Source organism: Vanacampus margaritifer, chromosome 1 (genome assembly GCF_051991255.1).
Source record: "Vanacampus margaritifer isolate UIUO_Vmar chromosome 1, RoL_Vmar_1.0, whole genome shotgun sequence".
Classification (NCBI taxonomy): Eukaryota; Metazoa; Chordata; class Actinopteri; order Syngnathiformes; family Syngnathidae; genus Vanacampus; species Vanacampus margaritifer.
In genome coordinates this window covers 36,621,134-36,643,751 of record NC_135432.1, presented here as the reverse complement: position 1 = coordinate 36,643,751, position 22,618 = coordinate 36,621,134, and the positions used below count along the sequence as shown (strand labels likewise).

The 22,618-nt window shown below is 43.4% G+C and overlaps 1 protein-coding gene across 10 annotated transcripts in view; it reads left to right on the top strand.

Annotated features, from left to right (window-relative positions):
- Window positions 1-22,618, top strand: part of atp11a (ATPase phospholipid transporting 11A) — a 73,306-nt gene that overhangs the window by 40,113 nt on the left and 10,575 nt on the right. For all 10 annotated transcript variants that reach the window (XM_077552084.1, XM_077552077.1, XM_077552109.1 and 7 more), the window contains 21 exons: window positions 1,141-1,221; window positions 1,295-1,402; window positions 2,135-2,263; window positions 2,369-2,472; window positions 2,585-2,632; window positions 4,415-4,479; window positions 4,588-4,669; window positions 7,864-8,014; window positions 8,127-8,324; window positions 8,406-8,519; window positions 8,619-8,678; window positions 9,263-9,429; window positions 9,562-9,633; window positions 9,763-9,836; window positions 9,927-10,030; window positions 10,119-10,300; window positions 19,634-19,882; window positions 19,973-20,150; window positions 22,133-22,235; window positions 22,314-22,459; window positions 22,543-22,602. In XM_077552084.1, the coding sequence (XP_077408210.1) occupies window positions 1,141-1,221; window positions 1,295-1,402; window positions 2,135-2,263; window positions 2,369-2,472; window positions 2,585-2,632; window positions 4,415-4,479; window positions 4,588-4,669; window positions 7,864-8,014; window positions 8,127-8,324; window positions 8,406-8,519; window positions 8,619-8,678; window positions 9,263-9,429; window positions 9,562-9,633; window positions 9,763-9,836; window positions 9,927-10,030; window positions 10,119-10,300; window positions 19,634-19,882; window positions 19,973-20,150; window positions 22,133-22,235; window positions 22,314-22,459; window positions 22,543-22,602 (2,475 nt within the window). The remainder of the gene's footprint in view (window positions 1-1,140; window positions 1,222-1,294; window positions 1,403-2,134; window positions 2,264-2,368; window positions 2,473-2,584; window positions 2,633-4,414; window positions 4,480-4,587; window positions 4,670-7,863; window positions 8,015-8,126; window positions 8,325-8,405; window positions 8,520-8,618; window positions 8,679-9,262; window positions 9,430-9,561; window positions 9,634-9,762; window positions 9,837-9,926; window positions 10,031-10,118; window positions 10,301-19,633; window positions 19,883-19,972; window positions 20,151-22,132; window positions 22,236-22,313; window positions 22,460-22,542; window positions 22,603-22,618) is intronic.

The window sequence follows — 22,618 nt, the reverse complement described above, 5'->3', positions numbered from 1 at the left end:
GAGGGAAACACCCGAAACATGCTGGGTAGGTGCCTTCGAGGACTGGAGTTGGTGATCCTGAGTGTAAATTATGTGACATCATACTAGTGTGACACTAGAGCCGCGTTTCCACCACTGGAACTTCGGGGTAAATTTACAGGGCCAGGCCCGTATGTGCGCGTCTAAAATGCAGGAGCCTTCCCAACCGGGCCACATTTACAGGAACTTACGGGGACGAGTGGAGGTCCTACTCAAGGGTTGGTACTCCACCGGCCCGATAAACTCCCGATCGAGCTTTCGTGCTGATTGGCTAAAAATTATTTGGTATGAAAAATTATCTTACCTTCATGCGTGACGATGATGTAATCTTGGCTTAAGTCTCTTCCACCCAAACAATTCTCTTAATAATCCTCAATCTTAATAAGACTATTTTCATTCCACTCTAGTGTTAGCCTTTTCAAATTCTTCATCTAAACGCCGTCTCCTCTCACTCAAATCATCTATCCACGGCAAGTACATAAAATAAAAAGCAGAGAAAAACAGCAACCACCTAAAGTTTTTCTCTTTCCACGTTGTGATTTTCGTCGCGCGGTGCTTGGATGACGTCACAGGAGAAATCGTCGCACGGCGTTTATGTGTGGATCGAAACTCGTGACGTCGCGAAATGGGTCGTACTTCGCAGTGGGGACACAGCCTCAAGCGGGCCGGCTGAGAAGACAGTTCCTGTGAAAGTTCCTACCCTCCTCCCCATACCCGAACGTCCAGCGGTGGAAACGCAATTTAGGATTATGTAAGATTCAGTCACTTAAACAGGTCAGGAATATTACAAAATAAACAATCAATGACAATGTAAATCACCTAATGCAGTATTTAATATTTTACCTTTTTGGCATGTGGTTGCAATTACATGAAAAAGTCAAGCTTTTGATAGCATGTACACTTTTGGTACTTAAGGCATTGCACCGTTCGGGTTGACACATCATTAGAATGGTTTACATACTCGTATTGATTTGGATCAGTTGTTTTTGTACCCTTGGAATTTGAGAAAATTGTGTACTGTATGAAACTGTTGTAAATGGCACTGCTTGTCGCAAATGGGCTAATTTCATTCATGTATCCTGTTTCAAAGCTGGAAAACATCTTTACATTCTGTTTCTTTAGTTGATCATTGACACACCCACCAGTCCAGTCACTAGTGGACTGCCACTTTTCTTTGTCATCACAGTTACAGCGATCAAACAGGTGAGCGCCCAAGTTCTGATATCATGCCATGTCACTTGTCATCATCCACCACAAGATGCTCTCTGTTTTTCAGGGTTACGAGGACTGGCTGAGACACAAAGCTGACAAAGCTGTCAACCAGTGTCCCGTCCATGTGCTGCAACATGGCAAAGTCATCCGCAAGCAGAGTTGCAAGTTGCGGGTATGTTTGTGTGTGTGCAGATCAATCACTCAAACCTTGAACAGCATGTTGTATTGCCTCATACCAAACCAAGGTTTCACCCCCTGATTCATATTTACAGGGGGGGTACAAAAGTATGTAAAAAAGTTGGGAACGTTGTACCGAGGTTTTTATTATTTACCTTCTTTATTACCCCATAAAAAAACTACACAATAAGTGTATAGGTTGATGAGGGCCAGATAAATGACCATTATGCTAAACCTAGTAGGACACCCGCCATTTTGACTTTATTTTGGAATTGGGCACATATTTTGGTCATATTTGAAAAAACTCCTCCTATAGAACTTCAAACTTTGGGTGTTTCATCTAACTTTAAGATGAAGTTATTGAGAGCTTATTTATCCCTTCACATATTGTTGCCGTGGCAATGCGCAGTTTGCAGAGAAAATTATGCTGTTCTTGAGGGTCTCAACCAAAATGAAAAAACTAAAAATTTTGCACACACATCAGACCTGGCAATTTTTAAAAATATTTTATAGGTTATTCTCCTATGTGCTAGTACCCCAACGTGGCCAGAGTTGTGAGGGCCCTTTATAGCTGTTCTAAATTAAGCTGCTGTTTTTTTATTGATTAAAAAAATGTATACCTACTTTTGCATCCCCTTGTATGTGCGTCTCTAGGTAAAATATGCACTCACTCAGTTGCATTGCAAATGAATGACAGATGACGTACCCCTTTACTGATTTGCCTCAGGTGGGAGACATAGTCTATGTGAAGGAAGATGAATCATTCCCCTGCGATCTCATCCTGTTGTCCTCTTCCCGAGATGATGGAACCTGCTATGTCACCACAGCCAGTCTGGATGGTGAAAGCAGTCACAAGGTGCGTGAGCGTTTTTTATTATGCTGGACAGTTACTTGACACAGCTCGCCTGTTTCCTGTCAGTTTGGCTCCCTCAAGAATGTTTTGTATTTCCTGCACCTTCAGACATACTACGCAGTGCAGGACACCAAAGCGTACAACGCCGAGAAGGAAGTGGACACAATCCATGCTACCATCGAATGTGAACAACCACAGCCAGACCTGTACAAGTCAGTGAAATTTGCTCTCGCATGCACCAGCTGTAAACTCTCAAAGAATTGATTTATTTATTCATTCATTTACATATTTCTTCCTGTTTTTCTTGTTGTTTTTTCCTACTAGGTTTGTTGGTCGCATCAACATTTACATGAACAATGAGCCAGTGGCGAGGTAATATTAGCATGTTTATCTTCATATACTGGGTTCATTTGTGTCTGTCACTTTCTATTAGGGATGCTTGATACCACTTTTTTTAGACCGATACCGATACTCAAATCGTCAGTACTCACCAATACCGATACCAATTGCTGATACCATTAGTACTTGTGATTAGGGATTAACAATAATGCTATTTTCAACCGATACGATAAACCAATAATTTAGAAAGTGACGATGTCGATAACTGATAAGTAAGCCGATAATTGTTTGCAAAATTAACTTGAATACAAATATACTTTTGCGTTCTACTATAGGTCTAACATGTACAAATGCATTGAAACATTGTGTAAAACACCATGAAGCTGAATTTTATTGATCTCTCTGCTTCAAAGACGACCAGTAACTCATTCAGAGTTGGCCAAAACAAAACAGTCATGTTTTAAAAAAGCAACATTCTGTTGTTCTGTATTTCCGTTTTTTGTTTCACATTCTCCGTTCATTACAAATATAATGTAGTATGTATAACAGCTATAATTGGCATCTGCTAGGGTCGTAAACGGCACTGTTCTATTTTTAGTACCGCAGCTTAACGATGTTAACAAGGCAATTACGCACGCAACAAACATAAACAAGGCAATTCACCACTGCGAAGTTATGTTAGCTACAAACATATATGAACCACAAATATAGGGGATATTACTCACAACAAAAGTACTTATTCTCATAAATCCACACTGAGGCCATGTACACACATAGCAGGGTATTTTTTAAAACAAATAAAATATTATTTATATAATATATAAAAATATTTCCCTGCTCTGGGTGTGAAAAAAAGTGTCCACACCACCATGTTTGTAGAAAAGAAAACTTCCAGAGCTAACCACATTAATGCATTTTTAAGTACGTTCATAAACCTTAAGATGGCAACAGTTTCCCAAATCCTATCCAATCATACTATGCCTCCATCTGGTCACGCCACTTCCACAAACAAGCAAAGTGCGCATCTTGGCAGCGCGGTGCATTATGGGTAGGCCAGCTGGTAGCCTGCTACCATCTTGTCATTGAAAACTAATGGAATCTATCAGGGGAAGCGCTGATTTGGACCATTTCAACCGTTGGAAAGTTGATGTTTTCTTATTGAATCTATTTTAAACATGAATAGCATGTTGCTACTGACTACCCTCTGCTGGGACATGACAGTTAAGCCTATTTAAGTGCTTATTATTTGATTGAATGTGTGCACTTTACCGGGAGTTGGACCGAGGACACAACACCAGGATGCGATCAAGAGACGGGTAGGAGCTTTCTTCACTGAAGGAGTCAATTGGGGCTAAAAGCAGGTTCTTAAATGACTCTCACTCCATTTGTTTGGTTACACATACGTCCGCTAGCAAGCTTTGGGATGCTTCCTTCTGTTCCCTCGGTTTCAGGATATTGACAAAATAAATGTGTTTAAAAAAAATCTGTTTCCTGAAATCCTGAAATGTCGCTGCCGGAAGTAATGAAATGAATAAGTGTTACCTCATAAGGAGACACACAGGAAACGAACAAAACGGAACAAACTTTCGTTCCCCCCAGTCTTTCTGACAGTTCGTGACCGAAAAATGGCCACAAGTGCGGGGGCCCGATATCAATACCTAGTATCGGTACTTGCCCATCCTTACTTTTTACAATCAATGTTTTGATACAACAGATATTATACATAGTGGGGTTTCCCTATATATTATCTTGTATGTCCTTTATAGAGTCCCCAATTCGTGTTCTGGAAAATGCTAACATAATTGCTGTTCACAGGCCACTAGGATCAGAGAACCTGCTTCTGAGAGGAGCCACATTGAAGAACACAGAGTACATTTATGGTATAATAGAACAAGATTTCAGAATGTTGTTTGTTGTGATATTGTTTGTAAATGCTCCCTAAAGGAGATTCTCATCGGACAAATATTTTTGTCGCTCCCTTATTGTAGCAGTTGCCATCTACACTGGGATGGAAACAAAGATGGCTCTCAACTACCAGTCCAAGTCTCAGAAACGCTCCGCAGTAGAAAAGTAAGCTTTTTGTTACCTTCCCATACATTTAAACTTCTACAACTATTAGATTTTGGAATATAGATATTAGAATCAAATTTTTTTTTTCAACCCCTAGCATGTTTTAGTATCTTTAGCGGAATGTGTTGGTTGGTAATCATCCTTCTATCGATCCATGCATTTTCTATACCGCCTATCCCTAGGGTTGAATTTGAGTTGGAGAATATCGCAGTTGATTTTGTTAGAGGCGGGTTAACCCCCTGGACTGGTCACATATTGACAAAAAAACATTAACACTCGCTCACATTCACACCTAAGGAAAATTTTGAGTATTTAATTAAAGGGGAAGTCAACACAGACTGTCCATAACGAACACCATGTTCAATCACAAGGGTGTCCATATGTGCACTTGGCACTAGGACACCCTAGGCCGCAGTTCGATTATCGACTTTGTAGTCGTGTCATCGGATTTGCGGCCGCATGTGTTGGACACTCGGGTGAAGAGAGGGGCGGAGCTGTCAACTAATCACCACCTGGTGGTGTGTTGGCTCCGATGGCAGGCTAAGATGCTGGTCCGACTTGGCAGACCCAAACGTATTGTGAGGGTCTGCTGGGAATGTCTGTCAGAATCCACTGTCAGAAAGAGTTTCAACACCCACCTCCAGCAGAACTTCTCCCTGAGGGAGGCGGGGGGTGAGTGGACCATGTTCCGCGCCTCCATTGTTGAGGCGGCTGATCGGAGCTGTGGCCGTAAGGTGGTTGGTGCCTGTCGTGGCGGCAATCTTCAAACCCGCTGGTGGAGAACCAGCGGTAAGGGATGCCGTCAATCTGAAGAAGGAGTTCTATTGGGCCTTTTTGGCCTGTGGGACTCTGGAGGCAGCTCACAGGTACCGGCTGGCTAAGCAAAATGCAGCTTCGGCGGTCGCTGAGGCAAAAACTCAGACATGGGAAGAGTTCGGTGAGGCCCTGGAAAATGACTTCCGGACGGCTTCAAAGAAATTCTGGTCCACCATCCGGGGTCTCGGGAGAGGAAAGCAGTGCACCATTAACACTGTGTATAGTGGAGATGGGGTGCTGCTAACCTCGACTCGGGACGTCGTGAATCGGTGGGGAGAATACTTCGAAGACCTACTCAATTCCACCGACACGTCTTCCTTTGAGGAAGCAGGGTCTGGGGACCTTGAGGTTGGCTCCCCTATCTCTGGGGTCGAAGTCACTGAGGTGGTTGGAAAGCTCCTTGGTGGCAAAGCCCCGGGGGTGGATGAGATCCGCCCGGAGTTCCTAAGGGCTCTGGATGTTGTGGGGCTGTCGTGGTTGACACGGTTGACATCAGGGACAGTGCCTCTGGATTGGCAGACCGAGGTGGGGGTTACGGAGGGTGTGTTCCAATTACAATCCTCAGCCTCCCTGGTAAGGTCTATTCAGGGGTGCTGGAGAGGAGGGTCCGTCGGGAAGTCGAATCTTGGATTCAAGAGGAGCAGTGTGGTTTGCGTCCCGGCCGTAGAACAGTGGACCAGCTCTACACCCTCCGCAAGATCGTCGAGGGTGCATGGGAGTTCGCCCAACCAGTCCATGTGTGCTTTGTGGACTTGGAGAAGACATTTGACCGTGTCCCTCGGGAAGTCTTGTGGGGGCTGCTTCAGGTCCGCATTGCCGGCAGTAAGTCAAATTCGTTTCCAGTGAGGGTTGGACTTCGCCAAGGTTGCCCTTTGTCACCGATTCTGTTCATAACTTTTATGGACAGAATTTCTAGGCGCAGCCAAGGCGTTGAAGGGGTCCGGTTTGGTGGCCTCAAAATTGCATCTCTGCTTTTTGCAGATGATGTGGTGCTGTTGGCTTCTTCAAGCCGTGATCTCTAACTCTCTCTGGAGCGGTCCGCAGCCGAGTGTGAAGCGGTTGGGATGAAAACCAGCACCTCCAAATCCGAGACGATGGTCCTCAGTCGGAAAAGGGTGAAGTGCTCTCTACGGGTCGGGGATGAGATCCTGCCCCATGTCGAATAGTTCAAGTATCTTGGGGTCTTGTTCACGAGTGAGGGTAGGTTGGAGCGAGAGATTGACAGGCGGATCGGTGTAGCGTCTGCAGTGATGCAGACTCTGTATCCGTCCGTTGTGATAAAGAAGGAGCTGAGACGAAAGGCAAAGCAATCGATTTACCGGTGGATCTATGTTCCTACCCTCACCTATGGTCACGAGCTGTGGGTTGTGACCGAAAGAATAAGATCCCGGATACAAGCGGCCGAAATTAGTTTCCTCAGCAGGGTATCCGGGCTCATCCCTTAGCGATAGGGTGAGAAGCTCGATCATCTGGGAGGGACTCCGTGTCGAGCCGCTACTCCTGGGCGTTGAGAGGAACCAGTTGAGGTGGCTCGAATCTGGTTCGGATGCCTCCTGGACGCCTCCCTGGAGAGGTGTTCCGGGCATGTCCCACCGACGGGAGGTCCTGGGGACAACCCAAGACACGCTGGAGAGACTATGTCTCTCGGCTACCTGGGAACACTCGTCGGAAGAGCTGGTTGAAGTGGCTGGGGAGAGGGAAGTCTGGGCTTCCCTGCTAAAGCTGCTGCCCCCACGACCCGACCCCGGATAAGCGGTAGATGATGGATGGATGGATGGAAGTCAACCCCCCCAAAATTTTAACAATAATATGTTCTATGCAGCCCCACTTGTCTAAATATGGTATTCTGGTTAATATTGTGTTAGTGAAATATGAGCTAAGCAGCAAAATCCAGCCGTTTCTATTCATACCAGTGGGCAGCAATTTTGCCACTTGCTGTCGACTGAAGATGACATCAATGTTGCTCAGGTCTCAGGCAACGACCAATCACAGCTCACCTGTTTACTTAAGCTTTGTTGTGATTGGTTGTTACCTGAGACCTGAGCAACATTGATGTCTTCTTCAGCTGACAGCAAGTGGCAAAATGGCTGCCCCCGAGATGGATAAAAATGGCTGGATTTTGCTTCATAACTCTTATTCCACAAATATTAATAATATTAATCAGAATGTCATGTTTAGACTAGTGAGGTCACATATAACATATTATTGTCAACAAATGTTAAAGGTTGACTTCCACCTTAACCTTTGTTAGCACGTTTTGGCAATGTGAAAGGAAACCCACTAGCATGGGGAAACATCCAAACCTTAGAACTGTTAAGTTTACACCAGCTTCAATATCCAGAGCATGTGTGGGTATTTAACACCCTTTGTATTGGCAGGTCAATGAACGCCTATTTGGTGGTCTATCTATGCATTCTCATCAGCAAGGCCTTTATCAACACGGTGCTAAAATATGCGTGGCAGGCTGATCCTATCCGAGACGAACCCTGGTATGATCAGAGAACTGAGACAGAGAGGGAGAGACACATTGTGAGTCTGTTAATTGCAGCATTTTATGATGCTTGTTACTTAATTGCATTTTTTCAACAATGCTTACTCTTTGTTGTGTAGAGCTTCTCACAGTCTCCTCTTGCCTCCACAGGTGATCAGGGCCTTCACAGACTTCCTGGCCTTCATGGTCCTATTCAATTACATCATTCCTGTTTCTATGTACGTCACCGTGGAGATGCAGAAGTTCCTGGGCTCCTATTTCATTATGTGGGATGATGACATGTTTGACAAGGAGCTTGGAGAGAGAGCAGTGGTCAACACATCTGATCTGAATGAAGAGCTGGGACAGGTTCCACAATGTCTTCCCCTTTGTCAAATCATTCCTTTAGGTGCCCTGTTGGTAGATTTAGACGTTTATTCTTCTCTCCAGGTGGAGTATGTGTTTACTGATAAGACAGGGACGCTCACAGAGAACAACATGGAGTTCATCGAGTGCTGTGTGGATGGTCACGTTTATGTCGCCCAAGCTATCTGTAATGGACAGGTAATATTAAAACTTTTTCAAATCAAAGAATTGGGAAATAAATGTCAGCATCCCTTACATCCTCCATTGGGTATCTCCTCATTTATTTCATGTTTTTAGGTGATGCCTGGTGCAGATAGCATGGATATGATTGACACATCACCAGGTCCTGAGGCTAGGGTGAGTGAGGCCACATGCCGAATGTTTTTTTTTACAGTGTTTGTGTAGGGATGCAACGATTTCAGATTTTAGTGCACGATTATAGAAAAAGAAAAAAAATGCTGATTGACAGTTATTCTTATAGAAAAAAACAAAACAAGTGGATGGAAAAAAATATATATTTTTCTTTCATCTTTCAATTTCTTTCCATTTCAATCTTACTTACAGGTGAAATGTTCGTCCACAGCCTTTAAACTGGCGGTTTGTGCAGTTTACCACTACACATGTAGGCCTTTTGCAGCCAAATGCGAATGCCAAAATGCATTTCTTGGGAGTCCTGAGATGGCGGCCCCGGGGCTTTAAAAGTCTCGGCCTATGGCCTATTCAGTAAGGCTAAGCCCTGTGTGGAAATAGAGCTAAAAACTATGCCGCATGGCGCATTTTGCGCCGCACGTGAGTTTAAACTGACGGACTGTTGTAATTGGAAATAAACGGTTGCAGTTATATAATCCTGACGTTTAAAAAACACTGTTAATCGTAAAACTTACTAGCTGCACCTCTACTTGTTTAAGTGAGAGTAACTGTGTTTGCTCTAAATGCAACAGGAGCGTGAAGAGCTGTTTTTCCGTGCGCTGTGCTTATGCCACACTGTGCAAGTGAAAGAGGAGGAGACTATAGACGGCATCAAGCACGGCATCCACCACGGCAAGTCCACTTCTTTCTACATCTCGTCATCCCCGGATGAGGTGGCACTCGTGGAGGGCATGAAGAGGTACATTACAAGCGCACGCACACCTAATTCATTCGGTCCTAAATATTATACATCCTTGCATAAAGACTCTTATTATACAATATAATATGTCAGTTGTAATATTTTCATGTTCAATTTTTCATTGTGCTGCAGGCTTGGCTTCACGTATCTAAGACTCAAGGACAGTCACATGGAGATCTTGAACAGAGAGGAGGAGATTGAGAGGTTAGTATCCATCCTTGACATTTTTTTTTTAATTATTGATCCCTTTGCTGCAGAGGATTATTAATCGATATCATTTAAATGGTTGATTGGATGCCATGCAACTACATTGTTTTCTTTCCTTTTAATCAGGTTTGAACTCCTGGAAGTTCTGACCTTTGACTCAGTCAGACGAAGGATGAGCGTGATTGTCAGGGCCAGCACTGGTAATATGTCTATTCTGTTTGGGTTACGCATCTTATTTATTTTCCGTTATACAGTATATTTCTTTATTGTTTATGTGCCCATGTGTGAAGGTGAGCTGTACCTATTCTGCAAAGGAGCAGACTCGTCTATCTTCCCAAGGGTTATATCAGGCAAGGTGGATCAAGTCAGAGCTCGGGTGGAGCACAACGCAGTGGTGAGACCACCCACAGATACACATACAAAAACATACCGCACTGGATTTCCTTCTGCATTCATTACGCGTCAACTGAATCTCTCCCAAGGAGGGTCTTAGGACACTCTGTGTGGCCTATCGGCCTCTCAGTCCAGCACAGTACCAAGAGGTGTGCCTGCTGTTGAGTCGTGCCAAGTTGGCACTGCAGGACAGGGACAAACAGCTGGCGGAGGCATACGACATCATTGAGAAAGATCTCATCCTGCTGGGAGCCACCGCTGTGGAAGACAGGTAGATGGCAGCATCCATTTTGGTCTCATCTAACTCACTTGGGATGGCGTATCGGTTACTTTCACCCCGAGCTTTCTGTGTGGAGTTTGCATGCTCTCTCCGTGCTTTTGTGAGTTTCTCTCCAGGTTCTCAGGCTTCCTCATCCAATCCCAAAGCAAGCATGCTAGGTTAAATTTAAGACTCTAAATTGCCTATAGGCATTGACTGGTGACCAGTGTTGGGTAAATCAGGTCAATTAATGATTAAATTAATAATTATTAATCAATTAAACTAATAATCAATTGATTATATTGATATTAATTGTAGGAGAAAATTTAATATTTAAATTAAATAAAGCAAAGAGAAATGGTCTTAAATTAGGTGATGGAATTTCCTAATCAGGCAAAACATGGGACCAAAAGTCATCCTAATTGCGAAACCCAATTGGATGCAGCAATTGGTACAATCTGGTAAATGTTTGCAAAGTTGCACTTGCAGATGGTCTGAGTTTTGGCCCAAGACGTGGAGAGCAGTTCCTGGGTTGTATGTTCGGCAAGCCAGTTTGTTGAAGAAAAAGAAAAGAAAGTTCATCAAGATGGGAAGAACCCTCATGGCTCGGTTTGCGCTCGCAATCCTTCAGGAGTCAATCTGCTGGCTGGAGAGGGCCCTTTTTGTTCCGGCTTTAGAGCACCTTTGTTGACACCACCCTGCGATCCTTTGAGCCTGGCAGAGACAACAGCGTGTTTCTCTGTGAAGGTAGTGTGAGCGCCGCACAGTGATGGAAAATGAAAATGAGTGAGGTGATGGTCTCAGCTTTTCCACCATTAAAAAGGGGAAAATGCTGGGGCGCCAGCCGTATGCTGGCTTCTGTGACAAGCAGCTGGGCGTGAAGCCTGTCTGTTTTTTTATAGGTGGCTACTGCTAGCGGCAGGTGGAAAATTACCAGCTTGGAGAGAATTTTGTGAAGAATCATTAGGTTGAATATTTGAACTGAAGGAATTACCTTTATTTTGTATTCTTTTGCGTGTTCAAATAAATCCAAGATGAGATTCTGGTGAAGAGGGTCCTTGCAAGGTTGATTTATTACAGAGATCTCTGGTCACACAATTGCATATCACCTAAGCAGTGTCATCCAATATGTGTGTGTGCTCTTTTGCCCACACAGCCTCTTTATTCAAAACATGAGGAAACGCCTCTGTCATCCCGTGAGGTACAGAATGAGTTTACATTTTCCCAGTAAACTAGATCGTCCTTGAACTTTTAAAAACCGGATTTCTGACGAACAGCAACTAGACTTCTTAGATAAACATTGAAACATATTAACTTTCTCATGTCTGGGAAAACAGTAGAAAAGATAGCAAGAATGTCAAAAGCATTACTCATCAGGTTATATTAGGTCAACATAATTACACCTTCATCAACACATCTATAATGAAATCTAAAACAGGTAAAATGTAAAACAAAACAATAAAATTGTGAACAATGTCAACAATCCTTCAATTGGGCTCGAAAGAGCCCAAAAATTAAGCATTTAAACATTTTTACAGAAAGATTCCAGCGGGATCTGCATCGGATGTCGCAGTAGGTGGGAGTGGAGAAGCAACAGACTCAACCATCATATACGAAGACTTATTATGTACATCCCGTTTTTCAATAGCTGTAGTAATAATTATTTGGCAGAGAGAACGTATACATGGAACACAACAACATCCCAAATGGTTAACAAAGCAGCAAATACAGCAACAGATATTAAAATTGTAGAAATCAAAGTTTTATAGCGGTCAAAAACATCCATCCAAGTATCCCATATTGAAGTATCAGAATGTTATTTCATCTTTCTATTGAGTGTCCGGAGTCCTTCAATTGCAATACTTAAACTTCCATCCGGTGCAATATTGTTAGGAATAAAAGTACAACACTGATCTCCAAACATTGAGCAAACTCCGCCCTTTTCTGCCAGCAACATGTCTAGTGCAATTCGATTTTGGAATGTGATCAAAGATGTAGCAGCTAACTGGCCGTGCACAGCCTCAAAACCAGATTGAGTCCAATTTCCTAGTCTTTGTACATTATAATGCACATAATTAATTTTATCTACGTTTTTGTTAATGGTGCACCACCAACAAATTAGCGATTCAAATCCTGAGAGTACTTGATCAGCCAATTTGTACTCATCTGGTACACCCCGTGGTACCCCAATTGCGTCAATGTAGGTGGGAACATTTTGCTCTTGCCAAGAAGACCGTTTGAATCTCTGAAAAGGAGAAGATTGTGGTTCCCATTCATCAATCATTTGTAAAAGGTTATCAACAGAGGTGGGGAAAAGTTGTACTGGCAGAAGGAGGGTGATGAGAGCACAATATCCTCTTACATTCAAAGGTAACTTGTCAAATATTTGATTATGACCACACCACCACCAAATGTCAGCTCTAGATTGAGGTTGGAACTTTTGTCTGACATCTATTGCTGAAATGCAGCGGGTGATGTGATTTAGTCCTCCCAATTGTTCTCCAGTACCTGTCAATTTAATACATGAAAAATTACCATGCGCAACTTCATTTGAAAATACTGGTTTATTTGTCTGCCAATTTACGAGTGGGTACACCTTATCCTATTGAGAGCATTTGGAATTGGGGACAGTTTTATTCATAAGTTCCATTACACAGTGATCCTCTATTTTAGCAGGGATTACTCGCAATAAAGGTCGTGGTCCTACACATACCACACAATCTTTGCCAGAGGCACGCGCTGCTTCGTTCGCCAGCAGTAGCCAATTGTTACTGCTGTCGGACACTCCTGTCGTAACACGAAACCACTCTCTTACACCATCAGTCGGTACACTTACAGCCTCTACCCCGGTCTTCATCGTGTATTTAGTCATTTTTGGTTGTTCTAACTTACTAATTGTCTTATTTACACAAACTAAAATAGGAAAATAGGGGTCAGTTCCAGAGAACCATGCCCATAACAATAATCCAAAACAAGAGTTGTTATATAGTTACATTAGGCGGCCGTATATTTCCATTGGGAAGAGAAAAGTTCAATTCGAGTTGGCCTCCCATTTTACGCAATGTTACCCTTTTGCTAAAGAAAATAGCCTCCTCGCTTGTTCCCGGTAGCCAATATTGTCCGCTTTGGGTGGTTATAAAAGCACTCCAGTCTCGCTGCAAAACATTTCCTGTCAAATACCACCAATATGTCACCCAGTCCCCTCCCGTGATCTGCTGGCCACTTCTAAATCCCTTCAATGATGTAATGGGCATTTTGACAGAGGTGTTCGTGTTTGGGGCAACTGTCACAGCAATTGAGTCATCATAAGTCCAGGATATGATCCAGGGAATGTGTGGAGATGCAATGTCTCGCTTAACACGAAGTGTTGTAGTTACGTTCAAAGTTGTGGCGAGGGGATCCCAGAAATACCAGATTGGCATAACAGTCAATATGAGAAAGAGTGTCATGATGTAACCGCAATTGAAGACGCAATTGAAGACGTGTTGTCGCTTAGACACCATCTCGTGGTGAAGTTCTTTGTAGAATGAGAAAGGCGTTTGTCAGTTCTGTTTTGTTTTTGTGTATAGTGTTTTTTCAGCTTCTTTTAGAACCCTGGTCAACTGCCAGAGATGCAAGGGTTGATCACCGGGATTTGTCTTCCCAAGGTGTGACTCAATCTTTGTGGGATGTTGCCCGGAAAAGGACACGTGCCTCCAATCTCCATTGAGTGATGTCCTCAGCGAGACTCAATCTCCATTGAGTGATGTCCTCAGCTAGATCAGCTCGTCAGGTGGACACTGAAAGCAGGCATGGTTTTCCAGTTGAGTCGTCAGGTGGTTTCCTGCTGGTGGGGGTGTTGAGCAGGAGGCGGACCCGGCGGGTCTGATAGGCAAGATGTGGAACGATGTGTTCCCAGTGAACTGGACCAGATTGACCTCTCCGTCACCCCATCTGGGTGCAGGACATTTTCATTTAGTCACTTATAAACATACATATTCACAATTCCTTCTTTTTGAAAGAGCATCTGGTAGTTTTTGTTAGTTTGGAGTTAGTAAATGTTAGTGAAGTTCTGTAGGTCCGTCCCGGGGAAAAATTCTGTTTGTTGTGACATTCAATCAGAATCCAGCCTTTGGCTGAGTTAAATGACCTAAGCACATTCATTAATGCAACAATGAAAATCTTATAGCCAATTCAAATCTGATGAGGCCAATTTTGTCTACAGCTTATAATGGGTTCCATTGTCTGATCAAATTTTCCTAGGAAACCCATATTATGGTATATAATGATTAATCAAATGTTTTACCATGATATTTACTGTTATAGATATGGTATGAATGTGCTTCCAGCCATAAAATAAATGCAACTATCACCAGCAAGTAAAAATCATAAAAATAACAACTGACCCCCAGAGCTGCTCACGTCCGGCCGGAACCGTGAGCACCCCGGGGAGAGATCCTTCAATTGTTTCGAAAATAGAACATATTCACCTTATTTCCGCCATGAGTGTCGTCTTTGCCAAAACTTACTCTCCTCCATGGTCAAAGTCCAATCACCAATCATCAATTGTCCTCCTGTGAATTCATTCATTCTCACGGACTATATAATTATCACATTGAGACTAACTTATAATTCTATATTTATTTAATTCAACATGGACTGTTTGTGTGCATATCTTCCTTCGCGACGATACACACAGACAGACCAGTAATTCCCCCATCTGAAAAAAGATCGACTCAGATCATCTTTCAGACCAGTATATAAAAAACTGCAGCAGTAAACAAATTGTTGCTTTAAAAAGAGGGGGACATTTTTTTTAAAATTTAACCAGCAAATTCGCCGTAAGTGTTTCATATCAATGAGTCCCAACTCAGTTTAAATTACAAAAGAGAAATGGGCAAAATATTAGAAGACCAAATTCAACAAGCCTCAAATAACGGAAAATATAATAATTAAGATTGAAATAAATTTTATCCTATCCTTATTCACATAAGCTGTTTTCAATTTCCGAAACCACACGAAATTTACCAGTATTTTCTTTTCTACTATAAAAATAGAAATATTGTAGCTTAGGCCCATAAATTTACAAAGAAACCCCCGTTTTCAGCCAACCATCAATTATTATTAAGATATGAAGTCGCCCTTCATTTATCATTAATATTGCGGCACCCAAACGGAGTGGGGTATTAATTTAAAAAAGTTACTAGAGCCACTTTAGACAGGCCCACGTCAGTTGGGTCAATAGACCACAGTGCAGCAGTTTAGTTTAGTTTTGTAGTTTTAACATGTCACCATCAAGCTTGCTATTTAGGTGTCTCCCCTTGTTGATGTCGGTCCAAAAGCTGATTGTTCTAAAACAGACATGGAGACAAACAAATCAGATTAAATCAAATAGGCATCAAGAGTTTTAAAATATAATAAATCTGTGTGTATAGAGTGTTGCCAATCAGTTGCTTCTGTGTACGGAATGCTCCACTGTATATGTCATCACCTACAACTGTCAAAAATAGAGTGCAGTGTACACAGTCAGATACCGCATCATATGGTCTGAGATCACGAACTCAAGGAGACATTCTGGGTGGGGGCGGAGTCAACAGCGCAGTGGAGCAGTTTTTATGAGAAGATCCTTTCCCATAGGATTCACAGGACAGTTCGGGGCGTACACGAATGCATGCAAGAAAGTCTGTGCGGAGCACTGCGTGTGTATTGGAATAGTTTGTTCTCTTTTAAGACCCTTGCATGTGAGTTCAGGGTCCAGTTATTGCGGAAACTGTCCACCAGGTGGCGCCAGGAACTGCTGCTGTCCAGTTTATATTCCAACATCACAGCAATACATTCAGTTGTGTATGTCTAATGATCGTGAGGTACACATGGAAGTGTTGCAATATTTTAGCACTGTACCAGTCAATGTGATGTGCTGTTATTCGTTCGATTTGTATAAACATAATTTAGATATGACGCAAGTCGGTGGGTGGTGGTGGGGGCGGGGGCGGCTTGGTTGGGGGGGGTGGTGGTGGTGGGGGTGCCGGGGTGCTGGGGTGGGGGGGGGGGGTGTCTGGGGATTTGGGGACCTGGGGGCGGTTGGGGCTGGGTTGGGGTGGATGGCGGGGGTCGTGGGGGGAGTGGGGGTTGTGGGTCGGTGGGGTGCCTGGTCCTGCTGCGTTGGGTTGGGGGCGCGGGCCGCGTTGGGGTGGGGGGCGCTCCTGCTCCTGGGTTTGCTCTCCGGCCGGTGGCCCCTGCGGGGCCCGGGTGTCGTCCTTTGGCGCTGCCGCGGCCTGGGGGGCTCTGAGGTGTTGCGCTTGCTCTGTCCTGGCGGGGGTCGACGGCTCCCCTCTTTGGTGGAGATTTTCATGCATGCCAGATCCACCACACCAGCATCTATCGAAACTCAGACACAATTTGTTTCTCCCTCAGGTCATTGATTCGGTGGAGGCGGGTGTCTGTGGATCTCACTCTGCTTCGTCTGTCCTTTCTACCTTTCCTCAGTTTCTCCTTTGGGCCCTTGAGGTCTCCCTGATTTGTTGGAATTTAGATGTCTCTGGGGTTGGTGAAGGACTCTGGTTAGTGGCCCGGTGGGTGGTGTCTGGTCGGTGCTGGGCTTCGCTTTTCTTTCTTTTCTTTGGTCCCTCTTCGGGTCTCCTGGCGGCCCCACGACTCTGGCTGGATTTTGAAGTGTTCGGTTTAGGTGAACGGTATGGGAATTCTTTTTTTTTTTTTTTTACACGCACGCACGCACACACACACACACACACACACACACACATACAAAAAAAAAAAAAAGGGAGAACAATGATGGTGACATGTCAAATGATCAATACTGAGCTCTCCCGAAAAGAAAAAAAAAAAAAAAAAGATATGACGCAAGTGCGCTGTGAAGCCAGATAATCAAGTATTTCAACATCAGTCTTTGGGAGATGTGATTGAGGGTCTTGGAGAATCAGTTACGCCAACACTTTATGTAATGTGTCCTCTGATTGTTTAACGTAGGCATTAACGCCCGCGGCCTGTAAAACAGAGTCGCGTTGGAGATTTTTATTAGGAATATTACCGTCCCAATCACATCTAGATGACCAGCATTTACAGTCAACATAGGTGCCTGCAAGTAGTGCAGCATCTGAACAGCTGTACTATATGGAGAATCCGTAAACGGGTTTATTGGTGCCGCATACGGTGGCGGAGCTGTTAGCTTAGCATCCAAATCAGCCTCCTTGTCATCAGTTTGTATTACAGCAATCCGAGCGTTTTTTACAGAACTACCCAAAGCTAGCATTCTAGCATTACTCATCATTTGATCCACTATTTTACTGTCACGTCTAGCTTTTCTTCAACTCAAAGAAATTACAGATGTGTCTCGTACGTGTTTGTCCAGCGCATGACGCTTTTTTACACATGCAAGTTCAACGGCTTTCATCAGTGATATTAAGCAAACCGTAGATTGTAACGGTGGGAAAAAAACTTTTTCACAGCAACTGTGCATCCATTTGTTTAATTCCTCCTTCAATTTACGTCTATTTTTCGGGGGCATCGCCTTGATAGCCACCTCGGAAGCGTTAGCAACCTGTGTTATCAACAACATGTTGCGACCATCAAGTGGAAGTGCATTCGGGTCAAACCATTCGGTATGACGGTCAAAAAGGGCTTCCATAACTTATATTAATTATTAACCTCCTTAGTTATTATTATATTGAAGTCGTATCAATAGTTATAAATCCAGTGACGTCTCACTAGTAATACCATAAAATTAGTCAACAAAAGATCGCTTCTGCAACAAAACAATAAATATCCGGATGCCTGTTGTCCTTTCAGTTGAACAAATTTATCCAAAAACAATAAATATCGCGATCTGTCGATTTCTTAGCAATAGCGTTTATAAGTAATAAAAGCTATGCGTCAACCTGTACCTCTGAAAATAATAAATACTGCTTTAAGACGATCACAAAGCAGTCTCTCGGCTCCTTCGCAGCGAAATGTTGTTTCCAACTCTACATGTACTTAACAATTGCCTCAGAAATGCACGGACTTACAATCTCTAAGATTCCTTCAGAACGAGACTGCCATGTGTTTTCTGTAATTTAATAAAACGCCTGCTTCAACCTGTTTGCCACAATCCATCTTAATTGTGCACAATCCATCGTAACGTTACGTACCAAACTCTGGTAATAGTTCCTCAGCTGCGCATGAACCAACGTGACGGCATTTCCGTAAACAATGCTGTCGTCACCACGTTCGTGTATAGTTCAAACACCGTAGTAAAATCCGAAATCAGGGACTTTGCGTCCAAAAAAACAACTTCAAAATTTTACCAATACCTGTTCACACAGATCTCATATTCAATTTAGTCATTTTATAAGACGAATACCAGCTGCAGCGCTTCCAAAGAGACAGAATTCCTTAAACGTGGATAAATGTCCACTTACCGTAATTAATGTGGCGCCTGGAATTCTATCCGTCCGTGAACGCCACAGCTCGTAAATCGTCATTTGTTTGTTCGTCGGGGTCACCATTTGAAGGAATTACCTACCTTAATCTTTTGCGTGTTCAAATAAATCCAAGATGAGATTCTGGTGAAGAGGGTCCTTACAAGGTTGATTTATTACAGAGATCTCTGGTCACACAATTGCATATCACCTAAGCAGTGTCATCCAATATGTGTGTGTGCTCTTTTGCCCACACAGCCTCTTTATTCAAAACATGAGGAAACGCCTCTGTCATCCCGTGAGGTACAGAATGAGTTTGCATTTTCCCAGTAAACTAGATTGTCCTTGATCTTTTGAAAACCGGATTTCTGACGAACAGCAACTAGACTTCTTAGATAAACATAGAAACATATTAACTTTCTCATGTCCGGGAAAACAGTAGAAAAGATAGCAAGAATGTCAAAAGCATTACTCACCAGGTTATATTAGGTCAACATAATTGCACCTTCATCAACACATCTATAATGAAATCTAAAACAGGTAAAATGTAAAATAAAACAATAAAAATGTTAACAATGTCAACAGAACCCATCTTTGACAAGATTCTAAGGTCAAGATTTAATCAATGCAAACACGGAGGAAGAAGAAATCCCTTCGCGAAAGTTACAACCGGCCGATAATCATTACACCAGTCTACAGTGTAGTGTGACTTCAGTTCATTTGTAAGCCTAAACTGGATAGGCAGCATAAAATGGATGAATGGATGGTATTCGTGTCTGGGAGTTCTCTCTCCCACCATGCCAAAGCATCATGCATGCTACTGCCTTAACGACTCACTCGATGGAATTGGTAGTTCATGCCAAGACATTGTTAGCTAGGAGAGCATTGCAGGTCAGTTTGTACGTTGTATAGTGAGGCAGAGAAAACATTGTTTGGCCCTTTCTTACAGACTGCAAGAAGAAGCGGCAGACACCATTGAGTCTCTGCACAAGGCAGGTATGAAGGTGTGGGTGCTGACCGGTGACAAGATGGAGACGGCAGCCGCCACTTGCTACGCCAGCAAGCTTTTCCACCGCAACACGCAGATCCTGGAGCTGACCACCAAGCGCACAGAAGAACAGAGTCTTCACGATGTCCTGTTTGATCTGAGCAGAACGGTCCTCAGGCAGCACGGTGGCATGAGCAGGGACATTTCTGGGTGTGTTTTCATGTTTTGAATCATGTCAGCAACTAAAAGTCGTGTAGTTGTTGTGCAGCGTGTGATCTTGCAGGTCTTGTGGTTGTGCAGTTTATTAGGTGACTACATGGACTATGGCCTCATCATCGACGGAGCAACCCTCTCAAAAGTGATGAAGCCAAGCCAGGAGGAATCCAACTCAGGGAACTACAAAGAGATTTTCCTCGAAATTTGCCGCAACTGCAGTGCCGTACTCTGCTGTCGAATGGCACCGCTTCAGAAAGCGCAGGTGCAAAAGTAACCTTAGCCCAGAGATGGGTACTTGCAACTCGGATTCGTGAGAGACTTGAGTGACTATTTTTTGAAAATTGCAAATCGACTTAGACTCGTCCACTAACGACGCTAGACTTGACTCTCTTCTGGGACTTTACAAGTCTCTAAGGTGTGGCTTGCTCTCATTTTCTCTCATTACTCCAAACCCAATGTCGTCTGTCTGTCTGTTTGTCTGTCTGCCTCTCCGTTTCTCTCTCTCTCTCTCTCTCTCTCTCTCTCTCTCTCTCTCTCTCTCTCTCTCTCTCTCTCTCTCTCTCTCTCTCTCTCTCTCTCTCTCAGCGAATTCACTGAAAATGCGCAAAACGGACATGCGACTTATGCCTGTTTCCATCTGTTCTTCTTTTGCAAATATTGAGAGGGGACTACGCCGCTGTAGGTGGCAGTATACACCATAGAGATGGGATTCACCAGTAATTTAAAAGTTGAAGAAGAACAGGAAGTGACTGCGCCATGCGATGGCGTCGTATGAGTTTGCTTTTGTAATTCTTAATAAACCATAGCGTTTCTTCGCTGTTTTCCATCTGAAATAGCATTAATATTCCCGTCTTTATCCATCCATCCATTTTCTTAACCGCTTATTCCTCACAAGGGTAGCTTGGGTGCTGGAGCCTATCCCAGCTGGCTTCGGGCAGTAGGCCGGGTACACCCCGAACTGGTTGCCAGCCAATCCATGACACACAGAGATGAACAACCATCCACACTCACAATCACACCTAGGGACAATTTAGATTGTTCAATCAACCTGCTGTGCATGTTTTTGGAATGTGGGAGGAAACTGGAGTACCCACACAGAAACAGGGAGAACATGCAAACTCCACCCCGGAAGGCCGAAGTCCGGACTCGATCTCACGTCCGCTGCACTGGGAGGCGGACGTGCTAACTAGTCAGCCACCGTGCCGCCATTCGCTTCTTTAATCAATTCCTAATTACTGTTTCGTCGTCTCCCAAAACATACCTTACTTTATTGTCCGCCATTGCTTTGGGACTACAAACGTACGTGTGACGTAATATCCGGTCTTGTCAGCGTATATTCACAAAATCTGTTTCTATAGCCAAAGTTCATATTTTCCTTTTTTTTGATACGCTTTAAAATCTACCCCCTCCAAGCGTAAAAGCTTTTTTTTTGTGAATTTTGGGCCCTTTTTTCGAATTTCTAGCGCAAGTTTTATTTCCGCATTTCTTGAAAATTCAAATAAAAGTAGGTGGATGGAAACACCACTACAGTCTCTCTTTCTATTTATTTGTCTCTAATTGACTCTAAAGTCAAATGTTAATGACATAGAGTAGACAAATGCAACAACACACGATCACCAGAATGACACACTTGGAGCAACAGGCTGCTGCAATGCTGCCGTTTGTCGTAGTCTTTGCTTTTAAAGATTTTATCCAGCGACACGACAACAGACAATTTAAATACAAAGTGTCTAGAGTTCAAATTACCATTGCAAAGACGATGACCTCTAACTTTATTTGAAAACACACCCAGATAGGTGAATCAGGGTGCTAACTGCTAAGCTCTACCAAGAGGGCAGACTTGGACCTGTGGTCAGGGACTTGAGACTCGACTTGCACTTGGAACTTAAAGACTCGGCGACACGACAACAGACAATTTAAATACAAAGTGTCTAGAGTTCAAATTACCATTGCAAAGACGATGACCTCTAACTTTATTTGAAAACACACCCAGATAGGTGAATCAGGGTGCTAACTGCTAAGCTCTACCAAGAGGGCAGACTTGGACCTGTGGTCAGGGACTTGAGACTCGACTTGCACTTGGAACTTAAAGACTCGACTTGGACTTGTGATGTGAGTCTTGACTTAGACTTGTGCCCATCACTGTCTCAGCCTCTGAATCTGATGATGTTCTAAAATAGGAGAGTAAGGATTGCTGCTTTTCACACACAGGGTTCACCTTACTTGGATTTTTGATCTTTCTAGATTGTGAAGCTGATCAAGACCTCCAAGGAGCATCCAATCACACTTGCCATTGGAGATGGTGCCAATGATGTCAGCATGATCCTTGAAGCTCATGTTGGCATAGGTTAACACATTTTTTTCACACTTAACACTTGCAAGTATTTAAGGTTTAAGGGACAAAAAATCTTTCTTTGTCCCTCAGGTATCATGGGTAAAGAGGGACGTCAGGCAGTGAGGAACAGTGACTATGCCATCCCAAAATTCAAACACCTCAAGAAGATTCTACTTGTCCATGGACACTATTACTACATACGCATCTCTGAACTTGTACAGTACTTCTTTTACAAGGTACAGTCACATACAGTGTGGATTGTGTTTTGTTTTCAAGCAAAGTGCAGATGACCGACCATGTTTATGCTTCCTTCCCACAGAATGTCTGCTTCATCTTTCCGCAGTTCTTATACCAGTTCTTCTGTGGTTTCTCACAACAGGTTAAGATGCGCTCAC